Source organism: Silene latifolia, unplaced genomic scaffold (assembly GCF_048544455.1).
Source record: "Silene latifolia isolate original U9 population unplaced genomic scaffold, ASM4854445v1 scaffold_189, whole genome shotgun sequence".
Classification (NCBI taxonomy): Eukaryota; Viridiplantae; Streptophyta; class Magnoliopsida; order Caryophyllales; family Caryophyllaceae; genus Silene; species Silene latifolia.
The window spans coordinates 198,496-226,240 of NW_027413155.1; the positions used below are offsets into that span (position 1 = coordinate 198,496).

A 27,745-nucleotide genomic window follows, 5' to 3' on the forward strand; every position below is an offset into this window, starting at 1 on the left:
TCCATCCCTAGTCAGGGTTATAACAATATCTCAGGGCCACTCGAGGAGTAATGAACTGGAAATGCGTGGCCACGCTCGGAAAGTATCTATGTGATACGAAATTGATGCAGAGATTAGACGAAATAAACAGTCTCCACGACTGTTCAGTCAGAAGGCAATTTCCCCAGCTGTTTACTCGGTTACTTGGCGCCCAAGGAAGAGGTGTCGAGACTTCTTTCCTAAAAGAAGTCATATCTTAATTGAATTAGTATAAGTTATTTATTTCCTATATCTTTAAGGAGTGTGTAATAAGGCAATTAGAATTGCCATAGAAGTCTTAATCTACACGAGTAGATCTAGGAGATCGGTTAAAGGAAGCTTGTTTCCTTAATCGCTTTAGGAGTCATTCTAGTTAGTATAAATAGGAGTCATTGTATTCTTATTTTAAGCATGATATGATATATTGAATTAAGAAAATTGAAGCTGTTGCTTTATTGTGTTTGCAAGTTTTGTAAACCCTAGGTTCGACGCGTTTCGTTCCAAATTGTTATTGTTTGACGCGTTTTCAAGCATTAACCCGAGTTATAATCAATAGGTCTTGATTATAGTTCACCATTGGTTGAGTTATAGATCTAGCTCAAGTAAATATCCCATTGGTTCGATTTATTCACATATTTCGAAACAAATATCCCTTGTTCTTTATTTCGTTTACAAAAATCAAAACCTCAAAAATTACCAGATTTCCGAGTTCTTAATCAGACAGATCTCAAAAATGTTCAAATCAGATTAAATTCGACAATCGACAGGTCTTGAAGATGTCCAGTTTAGTTAATTCATTTTTGCAACTCTAACGAATTTTATTCTTTTGAGTAATTTTCGTATCATTTGGTATCAGAGCTTCGGCTCTTGATTTCCTTAAATTAAGACGGTCTTATGGGGATGATCGAGATGGAAGGCTACAAAGATTTATTCTTTCACGAAGAAATTCAAATGGAAGGTAACTACTTCTTAAATCTGGATTTACCTCCGTTCTTTGATGATTATGATGAGCCATTGTTGCATAAGGGTGGAGAACGTGCTGTTTACAACGTTGGTTCTTCAATTGATTTCAATCGGCCTCCAAAATTTGATGTTTATGGTGATGGGGATACAGTTGTTTCTTTGGTCAAGGAGCCTTGTCATTTGTTTGCTTCTAGCCAGGAATTCGAATTATTTGAGAAGCCAATCGAGAGTACAATTAGTTCTAACGAGTTTCAGATTCGGCAAGTTTATTATTTGGCTGATTTTCAAGTACAAAAGGATGCTGCAACTTTGAGGGATCTGTCTTGTTTACATTGCTTGTTCGTCAATGGGTTTTGTAGTAGTCTATCAAGGCATGTGCACGGAGGGAGGAGGGGTGGAAGGCACAAACTAAAAAGGCACGAGAGGAGTTTGGAAGCAAACAAGATAGATGAGTTTGAAGTTTTTATCGAAGATGATGAGTTAAAAGATGATTCAAGTTTATTACTATTTCTTATAAATGAATTTGCATCCAGGTTTGTGAAGTTCATATTTGATCCCGGAGGATTAAAGCGTCATGAATTGAGGACAATTCCTTTCAAAGGGGGAGGGGATGATACGAAATTGATGCAGAGATTAGACGAAATAAACAGTCTCCACGACTGTTCAGTCAGAAGGCAATTTCCCCAGCTGTTTACTCGGTTACTTGGCGCCCAAGGAAGAGGTGTCGAGACTTCTTTCCTAAAAGAAGTCATATCTTAATTGAATTAGTATAAGTTATTTATTTCCTATATCTTTAAGGAGTGTGTAATAAGGCAATTAGAATTGCCATAGAAGTCTTAATCTACACGAGTAGATCTAGGAGATCGGTTAAAGGAAGCTTGTTTCCTTAATCGCTTTAGGAGTCATTCTAGTTAGTATAAATAGGAGTCATTGTATTCTTATTTTAAGCATGATATGATATATTGAATTAAGAAAATTGAAGCTGTTGCTTTATTGTGTTTGCAAGTTTTGTAAACCCTAGGTTCGACGCGTTTCGTTCCAAATTGTTATTGTTTGACGCGTTTTCAAGCATTAACCCGAGTTATAATCAATAGGTCTTGATTATAGTTCGCCATTGGTTGAGTTATAGGTCTAGCTCAAGCAAATATCCCATTGGTTCGATTTATTCACATATTTCGAAACAAATATCCCTTGTTCTTTATTTCATTTACAAAAATCAAAACCTCAAAAATTACCAGATTTCCGAGTTCTTAATCAGACAGATCTCAAAACTGTTCAAATCAGATTAAATTCGACAATCAGACAGTCTTCAGCACTGTCCAGTTTCGTTAATTCCGCTGCAACTCTAACGAATTTTATTCTTTTGAGTAATTTTCGTATCACTATGATAGATAAGTCCGGTCAATCAGTTATTCTCCAGATCGAGAAAACCACTCTCGATATGATCACTTGCAAGTACGACCTGAAAGACACCTTGAATTGAGTGGGAGATAGTAATAGGACAAGAGAATTGGTGACGCACACTTGTCGAGGACAAGTGGGAGATTGTTGGAATATGTGTCCTCCGACAATAACGCGATCACGACTATTGATCATGATGATCACATATTTAAATCTCATTATAAAGAATATAATTCGGAAGTAATATTGTTACTGTCAACTGGTCAACATATATCGGTAATGATTGGCTGACTAGAGTTTGACATTATCGTCAAACGACGGTGGTGATCGATTGACCCCTAGGTCATACCTATAAGGCAACACTCTTAATTGATTATTTAATTAATCGTATAATGTTACGAGTTAATTAAATTACTTGAAAATTGACGGACGATTTTGGAAGTAAAATTCACGTATCAAATTGAAATGTGATTAAATGAGATACGATCTGAGTAATCAAATTGTATGATTACTCGGATGAAATAATTGTTTAATGTAACAATTAAATTTGAATGAATTGTTATAAATACAAACTGTTGTGATTTATAAATTGGTAAAATTTTTGGTATAAGTAATTATGATATTACTAAGTCGATTTTTGTATGTGACGTATTTTTGATAATACGTTGATTTTTAATATGTTAAAAATACATAACAAATTTATGTGACATGTGACATGTGACATATTGACAATTGACAAAAATAATATGGAATCCATATTACACAATGTGCCGAAAAATTGGAGGAGTATTAGGCCTAATATTGTGTTTATAATTAAGTGGTAAACATAATGATTGAAGAGGAAGAGTAGCCATGCAACCCTATAAACCTTGTGAAGGCAAACTAATGCATGCATTGGCTCTATTTTTCTTCCCTCCTCTTCCTTGCCCGGTTTTTCACAAAGGAAAAACAAAAGGGTTTTTCCTTATATTCTTCTAATACACTACATTAATTTTTAGTGTATGATTATTCATTCTCACTTTCATTTATCTAAACAAGTTTTAGAGAGATAAAAAGCTTCCATTTTCTCCTCATAAAACCGAGATATTCAAGTGTTAATTTTGGTTCAATTTTCTACTAGATTCACACAACGAGTCACAATGACTAATAAACAAGGACAAATGGTTCACACAACGAGTCACAAGAACTAATGAACAAGGACAAATGATTCACACAACGAGTCACAATGACTAATGTACTAGGACAAATGATTCACACAAAGAGTCACAATGACTAATGAACAAGGACAAATGATTCACACAACGGGTCACAATGAGTAATTAACTAGGATAAAGGATTTACACAAAGAGTCATAATAAATAATGACCAAGGACCAATGATTTACACAACGAGTCACAATGAGTAATTAACTAGGAGAAATGATTCACACAAAGAGTCATAATAACTAATGAACAAGGACAAATGGTTCACATAACGAGTCACAATAACTAATGAACTAGGACAAATGGTTCACACAACGAGTCACAAGAACTAATGAACAAGGACAAATGATTCACACGACGAGTCACAATGACTAATGAACTAGGACAAATGATTCACACAAAGAGTGACAATGACTAATAAACAAGGACAAATGGTTCACACAACGAGTCACAAGGACTAATGAACAAGGACAAACGATTCACACAACGAGTCACAATGACTAATAAACAAGGACAAATGGTTCACACAACGAGTCACAAGAACTAATGAACAAGGACAAATGATTCACACAACGAGTCACAATGACTAATGTACTAGGACAAATTATTCACACAAAGAGTCACAATGACTAATGAACAAAGACAAGTGATTCACACAACGGGTCAAAATGAGTAATTAACTAGGATAAAGGATTTACACAAAGAGTCACAATAAATAATGACCAAGGACAAATGATTTACACAACGAGTCACAATGAGTAATTAACTAGGACAAATGATTCACACAAAGAGTCATAATAACTAATGAACAAGGACAAATGGTTCACATAACGAGTCATAAGGACTAATCAACAAGGACAAATGATTCACACAACAAGTCATAATGACTAATGAATAAAGACAAATGGTTCGCACAACGAGTCATAATGTGTAATTAACTAGGACAAATGATTCACATAAAGAGTCACAATAACTAATGAACTAGGACAAATGGTTCACACAACGAGTCACAAGGACTAATGAACAAGGACAAATGATTCACACGACGAGTCACAATGATTAATGAACTAGGACAAATGATTCACACAAAGAGTGACAATGACTAATAAACAAGGACAAATGGTTCACACAACGAGTCACAAGGACTAATGAACAAGGACAAACGATTCACACAACGAGTCACAATGACTAATAAACAAGGACAAATGGTTCACACAACGAGTCACAAGAACTAATGAACAAGGACAAATGATTCACACAACGAGTCACAATGTGTAATTAACTAGGACAAATGATTCACACAAAGAGTCACAATAACTAATGAACAAGGACAAATGATTCACACAACGAGTCACAATGGCTAATGAACAAGGACAAATGATTCACACGACGAGTCACAATGACTAATGAACTAGGATAAATGATTTACACAAAGAGTCACAGCGCTAATAAACAAGGACAAATGGTTCACACAACGAGTCACAAGGACTAATGAACAAGGACAAATGATTCACACAACGAGTCACAATGACTAATGTACTAGGACAAATGATTCACACAAAGAGTCACAATGACTAATGAACAAGAACAAATGATTCACACAACGAGTCACAATAAGTAATTAACTAGGATAAAGGATTCACACAAAGAGTCACAATAAATAATGACCAAGGACAAATGATTTACAAAACGAGTCATAATGAGTAGGACAAATGATTTACGCAAAAAGAGTCACAATGACTAATGAACAAGGACAAATGATTTACACAACGAGTCACAATGAGTAATTAACTAGGACAAATGATTCACACAAAGAGTCTTTATAACTAATGAACAATGACAAATGGTTCACACGAGTCACAAGGACTAATGAACTAAGACAAATGATTTACACGACGAGTCACAATGACTAATGAACTAGCACAAATGATTCACACAAAGAGTGACAATGAGTAATAAACAAGGACAAATGGTTTACACAACGAGTCACAAGGACTAATGAACAAGGACAAACGATTCACACAACGAGTCACAATGACTAATAAACAAGGACAAATGGTTCACACAACGAGTCACAAGAACTAATGAACAAGGACAAATGATTCATACAACGAGTCACAATGACTAATGTACTAGGACAAATGATTCACTCAAAGAGTCACAATGACTAATGAACAAGGACAAATGATTCACACAACGGGTCACAATGAGTAATTAACTAGGATAAAGGATTTATACAAAGAGTCATAAAAAATAATGACCAAGGACAAATGCTTTACACAACGAGTCACAATGAGTAATTAACTAGGACAAATGATTCACACAAAGAGTCATAATAACTAATGAACAAGGACAAATGGTTCACATAACGAGTCACAATGAGTAATTAACTAGGACAAATGATTCACACAAAGAGTCATAATAACTAATGAACAAGGACAAATGGTTCACATAACGAGTCACAATAACTAATGAACTAGGACAAATGGTTCACACAACGAGTCACAAGAACTAATGAACAAGGACAAATGATTCACACGACGAGTCACAATGACTAATGAACTAGGACAAATGATTCACACAAAGAGTGACAATGACTAATAAACAAGGACAAATGGTTCACACAACGAGTCACAAGGACTAATGAACAAGGACAAACGATTCACACAACGAGTCACAATGACTAATAAACAAGGACAAATGGTTCACACAACGAGTCGGAAGGACTAATGAACAAGGACAAATGATTCACACAACGAGTCACAATGACTAATGTACTAGGACAAATTATTCACACAAAGAGTCACAATGACTAATGAACAAAGACAAGTGATTCACACAACGGGTCAAAATGAGTAATTAACTAGGATAAAGGATTTACACAAAGAGTCACAATAAATAATGACCAAGGACAAATGATTTACACAACGAGTCACAATGAGTAATTAACTAGGACAAATGATTCACACAAAGAGTCATAATAACTAATGAACAAGGACAAATGGTTCACATAACGAGTCATAAGGACTAATCAACAAGGACAAATGATTCACACAACAAGTCATAATGACTAATGAATAAAGACAAATGGTTCGCACAACGAGTCATAATGTGTAATTAACTAGGACAAATGATTCACATAAAGAGTCACAATAACTAATGAACTAGGACAAATGGTTCACACAACGAGTCACAAGGACTAATGAACAAGGACAAATGATTCACACGACGAGTCACAATGATTAATGAACTAGGACAAATGATTCACACAAAGAGTGACAATGACTAATAAACAAGGACAAATGGTTCACACAACGAGTCACAAGGACTAATGAACAAGGACAAACGATTCACACAACGAGTCACAATGACTAATAAACAAGGACAAATGGTTCACACAACGAGTCACAAGAACTAATGAACAAGGACAAATGATTCACACAACGAGTCACAATGTGTAATTAACTAGGACAAATGATTCACACAAAGAGTCACAATAACTAATGAACAAGGACAAATGATTCACACAACGAGTCACAATGGCTAATGAACAAGGACAAATGATTCACACGACGAGTCACAATGACTAATGAACTAGGATAAATGATTCACACAAAGAGTCACAGCGCTAATAAACAAGGACAAATGGTTCACACAACGAGTCACAAGGACTAATGAACAAGGACAAATGATTCACACAACGAGTCACAATGACTAATGTACTAGGACAAATGATTCACACAAAGAGTCACAATGACTAATGAACAAGAACAAATGATTCACACAACGAGTCACAATAAGTAATTAACTAGGATAAAGGATTCACACAAAGAGTCACAATAAATAATGACCAAGGACAAATGATTTACAAAACGAGTCATAATGAGTAGGACAAATGATTTACGCAAAAAGAGTCACAATGACTAATGAACAAGGACAAATGATTTACACAACGAGTCACAATGAGTAATTAACTAGGACAAATGATTCACACAAAGAGTCTTTATAACTAATGAACAATGACAAATGGTTCACACGAGTCACAAGGACTAATGAACTAAGACAAATGATTTACACGACGAGTCACAATGACTAATGAACTAGCACAAATGATTCACACAAAGAGTGACAATGAGTAATAAACAAGGACAAATGGTTTACACAACGAGTCACAAGGACTAATGAACAAGGACAAACGATTCACACAACGAGTCACAATGACTAATAAACAAGGACAAATGGTTCACACAACGAGTCACAAGAACTAATGAACAAGGACAAATGATTCATACAACGAGTCACAATGACTAATGTACTAGGACAAATGATTCACTCAAAGAGTCACAATGACTAATGAACAAGGACAAATGATTCACACAACGGGTCACAATGAGTAATTAACTAGGATAAAGGATTTATACAAAGAGTCATAAAAAATAATGACCAAGGACAAATGCTTTACACAACGAGTCACAATGAGTAATTAACTAGGACAAATGATTCACACAAAGAGTCATAATAACTAATGAACAAGGACAAATGGTTCACATAACGAGTCACAATGAGTAATTAACTAGGACAAATGATTCACACAAAGAGTCATAATAACTAATGAACAAGGACAAATGGTTCACATAACGAGTCACAATAACTAATGAACTAGGACAAATGGTTCACACAACGAGTCACAAGGACTAATGAACAAGGACAAATGATTCACACGACGAGTCACAATGACTAATGAACTAGGACAAATGATTCACACAAAGAGTGACAATGACTAATAAACAAGGACAAATGGTTCACACAACGAGTCACAAGGACTAATGAACAAGGACAAACGATTCACACAACGAGTCACAATGACTAATAAACAAGGACAAATGGTTCACACAACGAGTCACAAGAACTAATGAACAAGGACAAATGATTCACACAACGAGTCACAATGACTAATGTACTAGGACAAATGATTCACACAAAGAGTCACAATGACTAATGAACAAGGACAAATGATTCACACAACCGGTCACAATGAGTAATTAACTAGGATAAAGGATTTACACAAAGAGTCACAATAACTAATAAACAACGACAAATAGTTCATACAACGAGTCACAAGGACTAATGAACAAGGACAAATGATTCACACAACGAGTCACAATGACTAATGTACTAGGACAAATGATTCACACAAAGAGTCACAATGACTAATGAACAAGGACAAATGATTCACACAACGAGTCACAATGAGTAATTAACTAGGATAAAGGATTCACACAAAGAGTCACAATAAATAATGACCAAGGACAAATGATTTACACAACGAGTCACAATGGGTAATTAACTAGGGCAAATGATTCACATAAATGTTGGAATATGTGTCCTCCGACATTAATGCGATCACGACTATTGATCATGATGATCACATGTTTAAATCTCATTATAAAGAATACAATTGGGAAGTAATATTGTTACTGTCAACTGGTCAACATATATCGGTAATGATTGGTCGACTAGAGTTTGACATTCTTGTCGTCGTGCGACGGTGGTGATCGTTGACCCCTAGGTCTTACCTATAGGGCAACACTCTTAATTGATTATTTAATTAATCGTATAATGTTACGAGTTAATTAAATTACTTGAAAATTGACGGACGATTTTGAAGTAAAATTCACGTATCAAATTGAAATGTGATTAAATGAGATACGGTCTGAGTAATCAAATTGTATGATTACTCGGATGAAATAATTGTTTAATGTAACAATTAAATTTGAATGAATTGTTATAAATACAAACTGTTGTGATTTATAAATTGGTAAAATTTTTGGTACAAGTAATTATGATATTACTAAGTCGATTTTTGTATGTGACGTATTTTTGATAATACGTTGATTTTTAATATGTTAAAAATACATAACAAATTTATGTGACATGTGACATGTGACATATTGACAATTGACAAAAATAATATGGAATCCATATTACACAATGTGCCGAAAAATTGGAGGAGTATTAGGCCTAATATTGTGTTTATAATTAAGTGGTAAACATAATGATTGAAGAGGAAGAGTAGCCATGCAACCCTATAAACCTTGTGAAGGCAAACTAATGCATGCATTGGCTCTATTTTTCTTCCCTCCTCTTCCTTGCCGGTTTTCACAAAGGAAAAACAAAAGGGTTTTTCCTTATATTCTTCTAATACACTACATTAATTTTTAGTGTATGATTATTCATTCTCACTTTCATTTATCTAAACAAGTTTTAGAGAGATAAAAAGCTTCCATTTTCTCCTCATAAAACCGAGATATTCAAGTGTTAAATAATATTTTGGTTCAATTTTCTACTAGATTAATATTATACTAGTACTTATAATATTAATTTGAATTAAGAGAAAGCCTTGGGTATAAAGCTTAGGGAGAGATCCTACACTTGGATCTTGGTTCATCCATAAGGGAAAGCTCAAGAACAAGAGAGAAAGGTGATCTCTCTTGTGCCCATTAAACCGAAATCACCAATGTAAGGACATGATTTCTCCTCTATTTTTCATATTGTTTGCATGCATAAAATCCGTATTTATTTTTATGACAAATTAATTTCGACATATATGAGTATGTTAGTATGTATAAAGATCTACATTTCCTTCAATCGGTATCAAGAGCCACGGTTGTTTGCATGCAAATCGGTTAAAAGTTTTTCCGAGTTATAAGAATAACAAATAAAACTTGTAAAATTTGTGTTATTATGAGATATCACGAAATTAATCCATGCATGTTAATATTTCTGGTCCTAAAATATTTTAGGATATTTTGGTTAATTTTTCGGATTTTTATTGTTCATAATTTACAATAATGGCATTTAAATGTGATTTTATGAGTAAAAATGTCATTTTTGGTCTAAAATTTGCTATACTTCGAATTTTCCATTGATTTTTTGATATGTTGTCACATATATTATTTTGAGATAACCTGTAAATTTTCATAATGTTTGGACTTGTTATGCTCGAAAAATGAATTTTTCATTATTAAATTCGGATTTAGGTGAAAAATAGGTTAATATGAGTTAAATTTCTAATCTGGTCATAGAAAATTAATATGTTGTCACATGCAATTTTACAAGATGTGTGTAAAATAATTGGCTATAAAGAAGTCTTTTTGCATGATTTATGGATTTTTGAAGAAAAATAGCATAAATAGTGACATTATTAGTGAAAAATTAATAAAACATAATCTATGACTTAGGAAAAACGTCTAATGTTGCATTTTATTATATTTTTCAGATCTAAAATTGAAAAGTTAATGAAAATAATTTTTCCATGTTTTTATGATTATTTTATTAAAAATCGATAAACCGCAACATTGTTTTTCCGGGAAAATTTTGAAATTTTTAACCTAAGATTTTGAACATTATGAGTGTCATGGTAATTTTCCAGAATGTTCATGAGTTTAAATTTCAAATTTTGAATTTATTTGAAATTTTGTGATTTATTTGAAGTTTAATAGCTTATTTTTGTAATTTTTGGTCCATTTATGAACAATTTTGTAAATATGGGTTAATTATGGTCAAATTATTAGTGAAGACTAAATTTTGAGTCCTAAGAGGTTAGGGTAATTAACTTATGCATAAATATGAGTTTATGTATTTTTGTGATTATAAAATGTTGAAATCACGCAAACCGTAAAAACCGAGTAATATACGATATTGGCTAATTAAAGGCGATTTAGCATAAAATTGAGCATGTTCATACATATTATAATGCTGCATTTTCTTTATGATTGTCATAATTTTAATTTATGTAATTTTTGAATTATGTAATTTTACTTAGTATGGCCTTAGATTTTAATTGGTATTTCCGAAATGTATGGGAATATCGATTCGGTTGTAATTTTTATTGTGATCTCGTATCACCGTTTTGTAATTTAATAGATTTATTTTATTTTAGTTACAAATGTATAATAGGAAATTATGTAATTTATTATGTAATTTTATTCATTCCGGAGTTCCCAAAGACGGATTTCTTCAAGAATGGCGATACATAAAGACGGTGTTACCTCGAGGTGCGTGCCACAACCGAAGTTCAAGGGACCAATGGAGTTGGTTTCCGAATATGTAATAGTTAAATAGTTTTTCTATTTTAGGAAAGGCCATACTAGGATTTATTTATCTTTATGCTTGCATTTTATTTTATGTCACATGCATCGCTAAATCGCCATAACTAAAACATGCATCCTTATTTTATCGAGTTTATCGACCGTGTCAATTAAAATTATCGTAGTTCACCGCTTTAGTTCACTTAAAACGTGATAGATAATAAATTGACATGACCTCTCGCTAAAACAATTAATTGAGACATAGCCTTACCAAATAGTAGAAACCATGAAAACCTATTTCGCGAGGGAGTGCGCTCGGCCCCACCGGGGTACAAACCTTGTTACGTAGGGGAAGTGGGTGATGAATGTTAATCCACCGAATTCATGTATCGGCCACACCGTGCCCAAGTTAATGTGGGTTTGGATCATGGACACATTTATTCGAAATTTGGATTGAACTCAACAAAAGTTTTTGATAAGGGATGTATCGGCCCCACCGTGCCCTTGTCGGATGTGTTTTGGGCTAAAGATAATTGTTAATGTAATATTATCGACCAAGAGTTCTAAAAGTAGAATCGATTAAACGTTAATCCACCAAGTTGTATTGATAAAGGATGAATCGGCCCCACCGTGCCTAAGTCGATATGAATTTGGGTCTTGGAATCATTTATCTAGTTGGGTAGAGGTCACTAGAAAAATGCATAAAACTTGTTTAAATCATACATTTTACGAGTATTATTAAAACGACAATTGTTTTACTCCTTATATTTTGTTTTGTAGACCACTTCTTTTTCATAACAAATGGCAACACCAACACCAACTCCTAATGCTACACCTCTCGCTAGTTCGTCATGGCTCCGATCCTTTATGGATCGATGTAAACTTGAAAAGAATGGGTCAAATTTCTCCGAATGGGATGCCCAACTCAAATTAGCCGCCGAAGGTGACGACAAGCTTCGTTACCTTACCGAGGCCTCTCCACCCGAACCCTCCACTAGGTCCACCGCGGCCACTAGGGAAGCATATGAGGCTTACCAAAAGGAGTCCGCCGCAATGAAAAATGTCTTAATATTTGCGATGGAGGCGGACCTCCAAAGGAGAGCCTTTAAAATGGGCAATGCTAATGAGATATACTCCAAACTTGTGACCATGTTTTCACAAACTCCGCGGATCGTCCAATATGAGGCGGCCGCGGCATTCTTTGATCTCGACTTCAAAGAGGGCCAAAAGGTTAGCCCTCATGTGCTCAAACTCATGGAGCTTGTCGAGACCTTGAAAATTCAAAAGGTTGAAATCCCCAAAGAACTCATCGTAGATAGGATTCTACACTCCTTGTCCAAAGTCAAGGCATATGTGCAATTCCGGGTGAATTTCAACATGCAAGACAAGGATGTGTCTCTTGAGGAGTTGCACAAGTTACTTGTGCAAGCCGAAAGGGACATGGGGTTAAATGTGAACCCTCCCAAGGATGTGCTTAACATAAGAACTAAAAGTAAGGGGAAGTTCAAGAAGAATGGGAGAAAGGGCAAGAAGCTAGCTCCCACATTCACCAAAGCTAAGCCTAATGAAGCTAGCACCTCAAAAGTCAAGAAGGGTCCTCTTGATAAATGCCATTATTGTAATGGCATGGGATATGGAAAAGAAATTGTTCCAAATACCTTGGTGATATCAAAGCTGGAAAGATCACTCCAGTAGGTAAATGACTATCCTTCTTTTATGTTTCTAATTCAACTATGGTATTATGATGCAAAGTTGTGATAATGTATCTCCCTTTTTATTGTAAATAGGGCCTCCACCAAGCAAAGACAAAGGAAAGGAAAAGCAAGCATGAGAAACCATGGAGAAGCTAAGGATAACTTTTATGGAGCTTTGCTTTTCATTGTCTTATTTTAAATTATGTTTTAGAACTTTAAGTTTCCGTGTTCGACATGGAAAGGTATTTTGGATAATGGTTTGTATTTTGGATGATGGTGACTTGGTTTGCAACCCAAGTCACCCGTTTTATCATTTATCCTTTATGTTCTAAAATTCATCTTTAAATGCTTGCACCTTGAAACATAAGATTAGTCACTTAAAGTGATCTAATAGACAAATATAATGACGGGTTTCATTATATGTCCACATGCTTAAGGCTTGTGTATGATCATTTATGAAGCTATTTTGAGTCTATGAACTCTCTTAAAGGAATGTCAATCACCAAGAACACATATGAAATCTATAACCATTAGTCTATCTATGAGATAGTTCTCCTTATACTTCAACATCATTAATTTGTGTCTCATATGCTATCTTTGAATATATAGTGTATTTATTCTAAAGATAGAGTGGGAGAAAAATGAGGACACAACACACAAGGCAAGATAAAATTGTGTACTTGTGTAAATGAAGATCTACGCAAGAGAGAATGATTTGAATGAAGGTATATTTATTCTTATAACTTATGCCGAATAGATGAGATCTATGGTCTCAAGTTAGTTCTATATGACTAAAGAGACCAAGTGTAGTAATCATATAAAACTAATTCTCAAGATAACTACACGAGGAGACCAAAAGAAAGTTTTGGAAGAAAAATGACTAATGTAAAGTCTTAACAAGTTTTTGACTAAGTTTATGAAACATTTGACCAATAGTTTCAACCTTGAGATTTACTTAAGAGCCTAAATGAATCATAGTAACATACTAGTTATGATCGAGTTGCAAAGATTGATATACCGATATCTTCAATGACCAAAGTTTTAACCACGCAAATGTCATTGCTTAACCTCACTATGAAATGGTTAAACCTCCTTCCAAAAGGGTATTTGCGAAGGACGTATTCTAGATATTGTTTATATTTGAATAATGACATTACTACACATCATTATGACATGAGTGTGTTGGAGATTTAAAACCTCTTTCCGTAAGGTTAAGATGAGACCACTTCAAAATAGGTATTTTGAAAGGATATGATGGGAACATATATGGTTTTATCCTAATAACTTGGCAATGCAATTTATATTTCAATTCTTAATAAAATTTTCGATTGAGAAGTCAATTTCGAAATGTGTAGAATTGAGTGGGAGTTAGGAAATTATCATGTAAAGACATGGAATTTAGTGGGAGCTATCATCTTTTGAATATTTACGACTCATCACTCATTAAAGAATGACGAGCTAATACCTTCTTTCATAAAGAAGCATTTGAGTTTTCAATTCTGGATGAAAATGGACAATGATAAATCCAATTACATCAAGGGATGTTGGATTAGTATTAAGAAATACACATCATATCAACATTCACATAGGTTATTCATGTAGATGAAAATGGAATTACCATTGGCAGTCATGGTCGTTCATTGAATCTGTGAACGGTTGATCTCATGATTATTAGTAACTAATGTTTCCGCCATTAGTCACAATGGCTAATGAACAAGGACAAATGATTCACACGACGAGTCACAATGACTAATGAACTAGGATAAATGATTCACACAAAGAGTCACAGCGCTAATAAACAAGGACAAATGGTTCACACAACGAGTCACAAGGACTAATGAACAAGGACAAATGATTCACACAACGAGTCACAATGTATGTACTAGGACAAATGATTCACACAAAGAGTCACAATGACTAATGAACAAGAACAAATGATTCACACAACGAGTCACAATAAGTAATTAACTAGGATAAAGGATTCACACAAAGAGTCACAATAAATAATGACCAAGGACAAATGATTTACAAAACGAGTCATAATGAGTAGGACAAATGATTTACGCAAAAAGAGTCACAATGACTAATGAACAAGGACAAATGATTTACACAACGAGTCACAATGAGTAATTAACTAGGACAAATGATTCACACAAAGAGTCTTTATAACTAATGAACAATGACAAATGGTTCACACGAGTCACAAGGACTAATGAACTAAGACAAATGATTTACACGACGAGTCACAATGACTAATGAACTAGCACAAATGATTCACACAAAGAGTGACAATGAGTAATAAACAAGGACAAATGGTTTACACAACGAGTCACAAGGACTAATGAACAAGGACAAACGATTCACACAACGAGTCACAATGACTAATAAACAAGGACAAATGGTTCACACAACGAGTCACAAGAACTAATGAACAAGGACAAATGATTCATACAACGAGTCACAATGACTAATGTACTAGGACAAATGATTCACACAAAGAGTCACAATGACTAATGAACAAGGACAAATGATTCACACAACGGGTCACAATGAGTAATTAACTAGGATAAAGGATTTACACAAAGAGTCATAAAAAATAATGACCAAGGACAAATGCTTTACACAACGAGTCACAATGAGTAATTAACTAGGACAAATGATTCACACAAAGAGTCATAATAACTAATGAACAAGGACAAATGGTTCACATAACGAGTCACAATGAGTAATTAACTAGGACAAATGATTCACACAAAGAGTCATAATAACTAATGAACAAGGACAAATGGTTCACATAACGAGTCACAATAACTAATGAACTAGGACAAATGGTTCACACAACGAGTCACAAGGACTAATGAACAAGGACAAATGATTCACACGACGAGTCACAATGACTAATGAACTAGGACAAATGATTCACACAAAGAGTGACAATGACTAATAAACAAGGACAAATGGTTCACACAACGAGTCACAAGGACTAATGAACAAGGACAAACGATTCACACAACGAGTCACAATGACTAATAAACAAGGACAAATGGTTCACACAACGAGTCACAAGAACTAATGAACAAGGACAAATGATTCACACAACGAGTCACAATGACTAATGTACTAGGACAAATGATTCACACAAAGAGTCACAATGACTAATGAACAAGGACAAATGATTCACACAACCGGTCACAATGAGTAATTAACTAGGATAAAGGATTTACACAAAGAGTCACAATAACTAATAAACAACGACAAATAGTTCATACAACGAGTCACAAGGACTAATGAACAAGGACAAATGATTCACACAACGAGTCACAATGACTAATGTACTAGGACAAATGATTCACACAAAGAGTCACAATGACTAATGAACAAGGACAAATGATTCACACAACGAGTCACAATGAGTAATTAACTAGGATAAAGGATTCACACAAAGAGTCACAATAAATAATGACCAAGGACAAATGATTTACACAACGAGTCACAATGGGTAATTAACTAGGACAAATGATTCACATAAATGTTGGAATATGTGTCCTCCGACAATAATGCGATCACGACTATTGATCATGATGATCACATGTTTAAATGTCATTATAAAGAATACAATTGGGAAGTAATATTGTTACTGTCAACTGGTCAACATATATCGGTAATGATTGGCTGACTAGAGTTTGACATTACTGTCGTGCGACGGTGGTGATCAGTTGACCCCCTAGGTCTTACCTATAGGGCAACACTCTTAATTGATTATTTAATTAATCGTATAATGTTACGAGTTAATTAAATTACTTGAAAATTGACGGACGATTTTGGAAGTAAAATTCACGTATCAAATTGAAATGTGATTAAATGAGATACTGATCCGAGTAATCAAATTGTATGATTACTCGGATGAAATAATTGTTTAATGTAACAATTAAATTTGAATGAATTGTTATAAATACAAACTGTTGTGATTTATAAATTGGTAAAATTTTTGGTACAAGTAATTATGATATTACTAAGTCAATTTTTGTATGTGACGTATTTTTGATAATACGTTGATTTTTAATATGTTAAAAATACATAACAAATTTATGTGACATGTGACATGTGACATGTGACATATTGACAATTGACAAAAATAATATGGAATCCATATTACACAATGTGCCGAAAAATTGGAGGAGTATTAGGCCTAATATTGTGTTTATAATTAAGTGGTAAACATAATGATTGAAGAGGAAGAGTAGCCATGCAACCCTATAAACCTTGTGAAGGCAAACTAATGCATGCATTGGCTCTATTTTTCTTCCCTCCTCTTCCTTGCCCGGTTTTTCACAAAGGAAAAACAAAAGGGTTTTTCCTTATATTCTTCTAATACACTACATTAATTTTTAGTGTATGATTATTCATTCTCACTTTCATTTATCTAAACAAGTTTTAGAGAGATAAAAAGCTTCCATTTTCTCCTCATAAAACCGAGATATTCAAGTGTTAAATAATATTTTGGTTCAATTTTCTACTAGATTAATATTATACTAGTACTTATAATATTAATTTGAATTAAGAGAAAGCCTTGGGTATAAAGCGTAGGGAGAGATCCTACACTTGGATCTTGGTTCATCCATAAGGGAAAGCTCAAGAACAAGAGAGAAAGGTGATCTCTCTTGTGACCATTAAACCGAAATCACCAATGTAAGGACATGATTTCTCCTCTATTTTTCATATTGTTTGCATGCATAAAATCCGTATTTATTTTTATGACAAATTAATTTCGACATATATGAGTATGTTAGTATGTATAAAGATCTACATTTCCTTCAATAAAGAGTGATGCGAACCAAGCTAAGGACCAAGCTAACCAAGCTAATGTCTCGGAGTTAGTTGATGGGCTGGACGAGTTGGTTATGCACACTCAAGGGGAAGGTCTGATGTTGGTCCGTAAGTTTCAGCCTTTAAGCTACAATTATCCTTCTCTTGTTAATTTGCTAAGTGTGGAACTAGGGAGCTGATGGGGAGGCACGCAATCCAAGACGGTCCACATGACGTTTTTATCTTACATTTTCAGATTATGTTTACAATAAAATGTTAGCTTAAATTGTTGTTTGTCTAAGTTCAATGAACTAGTTGTTTTAATGATTGTAATTAAATGAAGAGTAAATGATAAACTCTTCACTTTACTAGGCTTGCACGGCTGCTTGGAGGGCTATATAAGGCCTTCATTTGCTTGAATAAAATCATTCAGAAATTACCAACAAAACACTTGTGTTAATGTAACACCCCCATACTCCAAGTGCCTTACCAGGACCACTCAGGTATGAAGACATTACCATCTCGGTTACCCGAGGCAATGGTAATCAAACAACAATGAAGAAACAACGTTTATTATAAATAATTAGCGAATAGTTACAATCCTCAAAACCAAACCAAAAGTACGATACATGTTCTCAAACTGACTGTTCTAACTGAAATGTAAATAACTAATAAGCTACAGCGGAAGACTCCTATCATCATGTCGTGGCATCCCAGCTATCCAAGTACTCATCTCAATACCTGCTCAATATCTGCTCACCATCCCCGAATGGATCACCGCAGGTTTACAAAACAACACCGGAGTCAGTACTAATCACACAATTCAATACATACTAACAATAAGATAAACAAGACAGCTTAACTGTCACACACACACATCCACGCCAAATCCAATCATCTCGATCATTGACTGTCCACTGGACCAGCCCTGCCAGTGGGGGACCGCAGCCGTACCCACCAAATCCCCGCTCCACACAGTGAGCGATAACCCTGTCCATTAATGTGCACATCCCTTCTGTGGCGGGTTCCACAGAAGGCGAAACTAGGGCGTGAAGCCACTCCCGCAAGTGACCCCACTCAGCCGAGGCCACGCCTCGCGAACCGTCAACAACGATCACAACCACAATCACAATACAATTATTATATCAAACAACCAAATACAATACATCAACCAATATCCCATTATGGGACTAATACTGAGTAGGAAATCCTACCTGGTATGCACACAATCGACGGTCTCTCTACCGCCGAGTCAAAAGCCTCTTCTATGAACCCTCCTCTATCATACAACACATAAAGGCTACCAAATCACATACTACACATAAAACCCCCAATCTCTAAATTAGGGTTTAACCAATTCAAAGGAAAGACAATAAAAAGAGTACATAGATCTTACCCTCGACGCAAGGAACTCAACGGTATAAACCACGATAAGAACTGACCGTCTGAACTCCGGGAATTGCTAAGAATGCGATTAAGAAGATGAACTTGTTTGCTTTCTCTCTTAAACAGTAATTTAGGTTTTGGAAAAGTGATTTAGAATAATGACGACAAAGCTTATATACCTTAATCGCATAATTAACAAAACCCGAGAAAACTTCTTGTAAAACCGACTACTCGATCGAGTACCCAAGGTACTCGATCGAGTACCCCCTTACTCGATCGATTGCCCCAGCTACTCGATCGAGTACCCAACAGGTCAGAAACTTTTCTAAAACACAACTTACCCTTACTCGACAGAGTAAGGCCTACTCGATAGAGTACCCCAAGACTTATAAATACGGAGTATTACAGTCTTCCCTCCTTAAAAGGAACTTCGTCCCTGAAATTTCAAACCACTACTAAACAAAGGTACTCCCATAACATTCCCGACTCAACAACCAAAACAAAATTCAACATAAAACATGTTACTAACCCAACTCATCCCGACAAACATACCGACACAACATATAAAAGGGGTATAAAACTCTTAAAAACTGTTCGCGATCATCTCCTACCCCCCTAAAAGAAACAAGGTTACGTCCCCGTAACCATACATACCTGATCAAAAAGGAAAGGGTAACGCTCTTTCATAGCTTCCTCTGGCTCCCATGTAGCTTCCTCTGTCTCGTGGTTAGACCAAAGGATCTTAAGCAAAACTGTCTCACCACTCCTAGTCTTTCTAACCTTTCGATCAAGAATTTGCTTCGGCACCTCAAGGTATGATAAAGACTCATCTAGCTCTAAGCTCTCTGCCTCTAACACATGTGACGGGTCACTCACATACTTCCGCAGCTGCGATACATGAAACACATTATGCACTCTCTCTAATGCAGCTGGTAAAGCCAGACGATAAGCAACTTCCCCAACTCGCTCTAAGATCTCATAAGGCCCTATAAACTTCTGACTTAGCTTGCCTTTCTTCCCAAATCTCATAACCCCACGCATAGGAGACACTTTCAAAAGAACCTTGTCCCCAACTTGAAACTCTATGTGCCTTACCAGGACCACTCAGTTATGAAGACATTACCATCTCGGTTACCCGAGGCAATGATAATCAAACAACAATGAAGAAACAATGTTTATTATAAATAATTAGCGAATAGTTACAATCCTCAAAACCAAACCAAAAGTACGATACATGTTCTCAAACTGACTGTTCTAACTGAAATGTAAATAACTAATAAACTACAGCGGAAGACTCCTATCATCATGTCGTGGCATCCCAGCTATCCCAGTACTCATCTCAATACCTGCTCAATATCTGCTCACCATCCCCGAATGGATCACCGCAGGTTTACAAAACAACACCGGGGTCAGTACTAATCACACAATTCAATACATACTAACAATAAGATAAACAAGACAGCTTAACTGTCACACACACACATCCACGCCAAATCCAATCATCTCGATCACTGACTGTCCACTGGACCAGCCCTGCCAGTGGGGGACCGCAGCCGTACCCACCAAATTCCCGCTCCACACAGTGAGCGATAACCCTGTCCATTAATGTGCACATCCCTTCTGTGGCGGGTTCCACAGAAGGCGAAACTAGGGCGTGAAGCCACTCCCGCAAGTGACCCCACTCAGCCGAGGCCACGCCTCGCGAACCATCTACAACGATCACAACCACAATCACATTACAATTATTATATCAAACAACCAAATACAATACATCAACCAATATCCCATTATGGGACTAATACTGAGTAGGAAATCCTACCTGGTATGCACACAATCAGACGGTCTCTACTGCTGAGTCAAAAAGCCTCTTCTATGAACCCTCTTCCTATCATACAACACATAGAGGCTACCAAATCACATACTACACATAAAACCCCCAATCTCTAAATTAGGTTTTAACCAATTCAAAGGAAAGATAATAAAAAGAGTACATAGATCTTACCCTCGACGCAAGGAACTCAACGGTATAAACCACGATAAGAACTGACCGTCTGAACTCCGGGAATTGCTAAGAATGCGATTAAGAAGATGAACTTGTTTGCTTTCTCTCTTAAACAATAATTTAGGTTTTGCAAAAGTGATTTAGAATAATGACGACAAAGCTTATATACCTTAATCGCATAATTAACAAAACCCGAGAAAACTTCCCATAAAACCGGCTACTCGATCGAGTACCCAAGGTACTCGATCGAGTACCCCTTACTCGATCGAGTGTGACTACTCGATCGAGTACCCAACAGTCGAAACTTTTCTAAAACACAACTTACCCTTACTCGACAGAGTAAGGCCTACTCGATAGAGTACCCCAAGACTTATAAATACGGAGTATTACAGTTAAAATCGTTTCTTGCTTAGAAACAAAACTGGTTTGGTTGAAACGCGATTTCGATTAAACTTTCGAGTTGTAGATCAATAGGTCTAGGTCTCTCTCACCTTGATCAAGTAATAGTTCTTGCTTGTTCAAACACTATCCCTTTTTATTCACAAAAATCAGAACGGGTCGTACCTAGTACGTTCGGTTCGCCAAAAAAACAGTCCGTCATTTTAATAGTTCTTGTTGCCTTAATCAAACAATTCCAGGTCTGCGCGTACCTAGTACGAACAGTCCTCGCATCTTATCCAAAACGACCTTAATTCATTTGCTCAATTCGCATCATTTGTGGTATCGAGCTTCTGCTCTTGATCCTTGTTTAACTATGTCGGTGGATTTCAACAAAGTCGTAATTCATTCATCAATTACGGGAAGCCTTGAAACATGCTCGTGAAACTGATGAGCGTTGGCAACCTAGAAGAGGAGAACGAATTGTTGATGCATTCAAAGCGGGTGATCTTCCTGAATTCGTTGGAGGGGCTGATCCCGAGGCCTATTTGGAGTGGGAACGGAAAATCGATCGTTTATTCGATTTTAAGGACTTGGATGATGACAAGAGGTGTAGGTTTGCAATTCTAAAATTGAGCAAAGGAGCATCGATGTGGTATGAGGCGATGAAGGCTAAGAGGGTCCGAGAAGGCAAGAAGAAAATTGATTCTTGGGTGTCCCTAAAACGCAAACTACGGAAAAGGTATGTACCATCGACTCATAGGCTGTCTACTTATCGCAAAATCGCTGATTTTAGACAAGGCAAATTGAGTGTTAGCGAGTACTTAGATGAATTTCAGAATCTTGCTATTATGGGTGAATTGGAGGAAGTAGAGGAACAAAAGATTGCTCGATTTTTGCGTGGTTTAAATTATAACATTGCTAGCACGGTTGAGTTATACCAATATTCTGATTTTGATACCTTGTGTAGTCTTTGTTTGAAAGTTGAATCCCAAGGGAAACCTAAGTATGGGAGTGGGTCGAGTTCAGAATCGAGTAAGCCTAAATCATGGTCGAAACCCGAGTCTAAATCTGTCGGTACTTCAAATGACCAGTCCGTGTCTAACACCTCGACTGGTAACCCTAGAAACACCGCTGGTCAGTCCTCAAAAACCACGGGAAAAGAGACTAGTTTGGCTAAGGTTCGATGCTTTAAGTGTCAAGGATTCGGTCATTATCAAAGTGCGTGTCCTAATCAACGAGTTGTGACCTTAAGAGAAGCCTTAGAGTGTCGGGATGAATTGTTGGCCGAGGAGGAACAAATGAATGAGTTTCTGATTCCTAATGATAATGAGGAAGGGGAAGAAGAAGTAGAGGGTTATGAGGCACCTAATGTCAATACCAATTTGGTTTTGCGAACTTTGAAAGTTGAGTCTAAACCAATTGAGTCGGGACAGCGAAACCAACTGTTTCATACTAATTGTAAGGTGAATGATAGATGGGTGAGTCTAATTATCGATGGAGGGAGTTGTACTAACGTTGCCTCTACTGAAATGGTGTCTAAATTGGGTCTTAAGACCACGAAACATCCCCATCCTTATGCGTTGCATTGGCTAGATAACGGTAGTAGTGTCAAAGTTACTAAACAGGCCCGTGTGAATTTAGCAATGGGTTCGTATGTTGATGAGGTTTTGTGTGACGTTATACCCATGGATGCTTGTCATATCTTGTTGGGTCGACCTTGGCAATTTGATCGGGATGTATTGCATCGGGGAAGGTGTAATGAATATGAATTGAAGGATAAGGGAAAACGAATTGTGCTCAAGCCCTTATCACCTCAAAACAGCCGTGTTGCTGCCACAAACACGGTTCCCAAGGCTGGTATGTCGTTGTTGATTGGAGAACGGGATGTGGAGCGTGCTATTGATAGTGGTGAACGGGTTTTCTTACTGGTTGCTAAAGAAAATTCGAGTTCTAATGTTGTTTTGCAGGAAAATGACCGAGTTGAAAAGCTCCTTACGGAGTTTAGTGATGTATTTCCCGATGAATTACCGGCTGGTTTGCCTCCTATTCGGGGCATTGAACATCAAATTGACTTTATTCCGGGCTCATCTCTCCCGAATAAGGCTGCTTATCGTTGTAATCCCGAAGAAACAAAGGAACTCCAAAAGCAAATCGAAGAATTGATGGCTAGGGGCTATGTTCATGAGAGTATAAGTCCTTGTGCTGTACCGGTACTACTTGTGCCAAAGAAAGATGGGTCGTGGAGAATGTGTGTTGATAGTCGTGCCGTGAATAACATAACAATCAAATACCGCTTCCCAATCCCAAGGCTCGATGATATGCTTGACGAGCTTCATGGTTCGGTTATTTTCTCAAAGATCGATCTTAGGAGTGGTTACCATCAGATTCGGATGCGCGAAGGCGATGAATGGAAGACGGCTTTCAAAACGAAGCATGGGTTGTATGAATGGACCGTCATGCCATTCGGTCTTACCAATGCTCCAAGTACCTTTATGAGATTGATGAACGAGGTACTTAAATCTTTCTTGGGCAGATTTGTTGTGGTTTATCTTGATGATATATTGGTGTATAGCAGGAGCATAGATGATCATTTTGAACATTTGAGGCAAGTGTTCGAAACATTGCGAAGTCAGAAACTTTATGGGAAGCGTGAGAAGTGCTCTTTTCTTGTGGAGAGCGTGGTTTTCTTGGGATACGTGGTGTCCAAGGATGGTGTCTCGGTTGATCAATCAAAAATTGAAGCAATTCGATCATGGCCAGAACCTAAAACCGTTAGTGAGGTACGATCTTTTCATGGGCTTGCTTCATTTTATCGTCGATTTATTCGAGATTTCAGTACCATAACCAGCCCTATAACGGAGTGTTTGAAAAAGGGAAGTTTTAATTGGGGCGGGGCTGCTAAGCAAGCTTTTGAAACGATTAAGGATCGGTTGTGTACCGCTCCTATCTTGGCTTTACCCGACTTTTCTCAACCTTTCGAGGTCGAGTGTGATGCTAGTGGCGTGGGAATAGGGGCTGTTTTGATTCAAGGGAAACGTCCTATTGCCTACTTCTCGGAGAAATTGGGTGGGGCTCGATTGAATTATTGCACTTATGATAAGGAATTTTATGCTATTGTCCGGGCTCTTGATCATTGGAGTCACTATCTCCGTCCTAACCATTTTATATTGCATTCCGATCATGAATCCTTGAAGTATATTAATGGGCCGCAGAAGTTGAATCATAGGCACGCAAAATGGGTGGAGTTCTTACAATCATTTCACTTTTCATCCAAATATAAAAATGGGAAGAGTAATGTCGTAGCCGATGCTTTATCTCGTCGGTATACCTTGCTGTCCACGCTTGATGTCCGTCTTTTGGGCTTTGAGACTTTGAAGGATTATTATGGTGAAGATGTAGATTTTGGTGCAATATATCTTGAGTGCAAATCAGGAGCTAAGGGAGAGTATTTGATTCAAGACGGTTTTCTTTTTAAAGGAAATCAACTTTGTGTTCCTAAGCATCCGATTCGAGAACTACTTGTAAGGGAGGCTCACGGTGGAGGGCTAGCTGGTCACTTCGGGGTGGCTAAGACTGTGGAGATCTTGAAAGAGCATTTCTTATGGCCACGATTGCAAAAAGATGTTCACAACATCGTGGGTAAGTGTGTTACTTGTCAAGTTTCGAAGAGCAAGTTCAAACCGGGTGAATATACTCCTTTGCCAATTCCGGTCAGACCTTGGGACGATGTTTCTATGGACTTCATTGTTGCTTTGCCACGCACTCAACGTGGTGAGGATGCTATCATGGTGGTGGTTGATCGTTTTTCCAAGATGGCTCATTTTATTGCTTGCCATAAAACCGATGATGCTTCTAATGTGGCTGATTTATACTATCGGGAAATTGTGAGGTTACATGGCATTCCAAAGACTATTGTGTCGGATCGGGATTCTAAATTCTTGAGCTACTTTTGGAATACATTATGGAGGAAAGTGGGTACCAAGTTGCTGTTTAGTACCTCTCACCATCCTCAAACGGATGGGCAAACCGAGGTCACCAATCGTACTTTGGGAACTTTGTTGCGTGGGCTTGTGAGCAAGACACAAAAGGATTGGGATCTCAAGCTTTCTCATGCCGAATTTGCTTATAACAGGTCGCCTACTCATGCTACGGGTCATTCGCCATTTGAAATTGTATACGGTATTAATCCTTATCTTCCTTTGGATTTAATTCCGTTGCCTAAAGATGAGTTGGTGCATAAAGATGCCGAGTCCAAGTTGAAAGCAATGTTGAAGCTCCATGAGCAAGTCCGTGCAAGAATTGAAGCCGTGAATGCAGCCGATAAACGCAAGTCAAGCAAGAATAAGAAGCCAAGGGTGTTTGAGGTTGGAGACTTGGTTTGGGTGCACTTGAGAAAGGAGCGTTTTCCTAGCAAACGAAAGAATAAACTCATGCCTAGAGCGGAAGGTCCTTACAAGATTGTGGGTCGAGTGAACAACAATGCTTACAAGGTTGAACTTCCCGGTGATTATGGTGTTCACGCCACTTTTAATGTTGGTGATCTCTCTCCTTACTTGGATGACGATGGCCTAGCTGAATTGAGGTCAATTCCTTTTCAAGGGGGAGGGGATGATGCGAACCAAGCTAAGGACCAAGCTAACCAAGCTAATGTCTCGGAGTTAGTTGATGGGCTGGACGAGTTGGTTATGCACACTCAAGGGGAAGGTCTGATGTTGGTCCGTAAGTTTCAGCCTTTAAGCTACAATTATCCTTCTCTTGTTAATTTGCTAAGTGTGGAACTAGGGAGCTGATGGGGAAGCACGCAATCCAAGACGGTCCACAAGACGTTTTTATCTTACATTTTCAGATTATGTTTACAATAAAATGTTAGCTTAAATTGTTGTTTGTCTAAGTTCAATGAACTAGTTGTTTTAATGATTGTAATTAAGTGAAGAGTAAATGATAAACTCTTCACTTTACTAGGCTTGCACGGCTGCTTGGAGGGCTATATAAGGCCTTCATTTGCTTGAATAAAATCATTCAGAAATTACCAACAAAACACTTGTGTTAAAATCGTTTCTTGCTTAGAAACAAAACTGGTTTGGTTGAAACGCGATTTCGATTAAACTTTCGAGTTGTAGATCAATAGGTCTTGGTCTCCCTCACCTTGATCAAGTAATAGGTCTTGCTTGTTCAAACACTATCCCTTTTTATTCACAAAAATCAGAACGGGTCGTACCTAGTACGTTCGGTTCGCCAAAAAAACAGTCCGTCATTTTAATAGTTCTTGTTGCCTTAATCAAACAATTCCAGGTCTGCGCGTACCTAGTACGAACAGTCCTCAGTATTGTCCAAAACGACCTTAATTCCGCTGCTCAATTCGCATCAAAGAGTCATAATAACTAATGAACAATGATAAATGGTTCACACAACGAGTCACAAGGACTAATGAACAAGGATAAATGATTCACACAACGAGTTATAATGACTAATGAATAAAGACAAATGGTTTGCACAACGAGTCACAATGTGTAATTAACTAGGACAAATGATTCACACAAAGAGTCACAATAACTAATGAACAAGGACAAATGATTCACACAACGAGTCACAATGGCTAATGAACAAGGACAAATGATTCACACGACGAGTCACAATGACTAATGAACTAGGACAAATGATTCACACAAAGAGTCACAACGACTAATAAACAAGGACAAATGGTTCACACAACGAGTCACAAGGACTAATGAACAAGGACAAATGATTCACACGACGAGTCACAATGACTAATGAACTAGGACAAATGATTCACACAAAGAG

At 36.7% G+C, this 27,745-nt stretch overlaps 1 protein-coding gene across 1 annotated transcript; it reads left to right on the forward strand.

Moving 5' to 3' along the window:
- The first annotated feature begins 927 nt into the window (after positions 1-927).
- On the forward strand, positions 928-26,733 carry LOC141638157 (uncharacterized). The gene is made up of 4 exons (XM_074447570.1): positions 928-1,702; positions 22,367-24,480; positions 24,619-24,714; positions 25,138-26,733. Exons 1-4 carry the CDS (start codon positions 928-930, stop codon positions 26,731-26,733), a joined length of 4,581 nt encoding a protein of 1,526 aa, XP_074303671.1.
- The last annotated feature ends 1,012 nt before the right edge of the window (positions 26,734-27,745 follow it).

Excerpts from the sequence above, each read along its gene's own strand:
- LOC141638157 (XM_074447570.1), top strand. The coding sequence starts at position 928 with ATGGAAGGCTACAAAGATTTATTCTTTCACGAAGAAATTCAAATGGAA. Across the intron at positions 24,481-24,618 it reads AATCTTTCTTGGGCAGATTT|AGCGTGGTTTTCTTGGGATA; the intron begins GTTGTGGTTTAT and ends TTTCTTGTGGAG. Across the intron at positions 24,715-25,137 it reads CATGGCCAGAACCTAAAACC|TATATTAATGGGCCGCAGAA; the intron begins GTTAGTGAGGTA and ends GAATCCTTGAAG.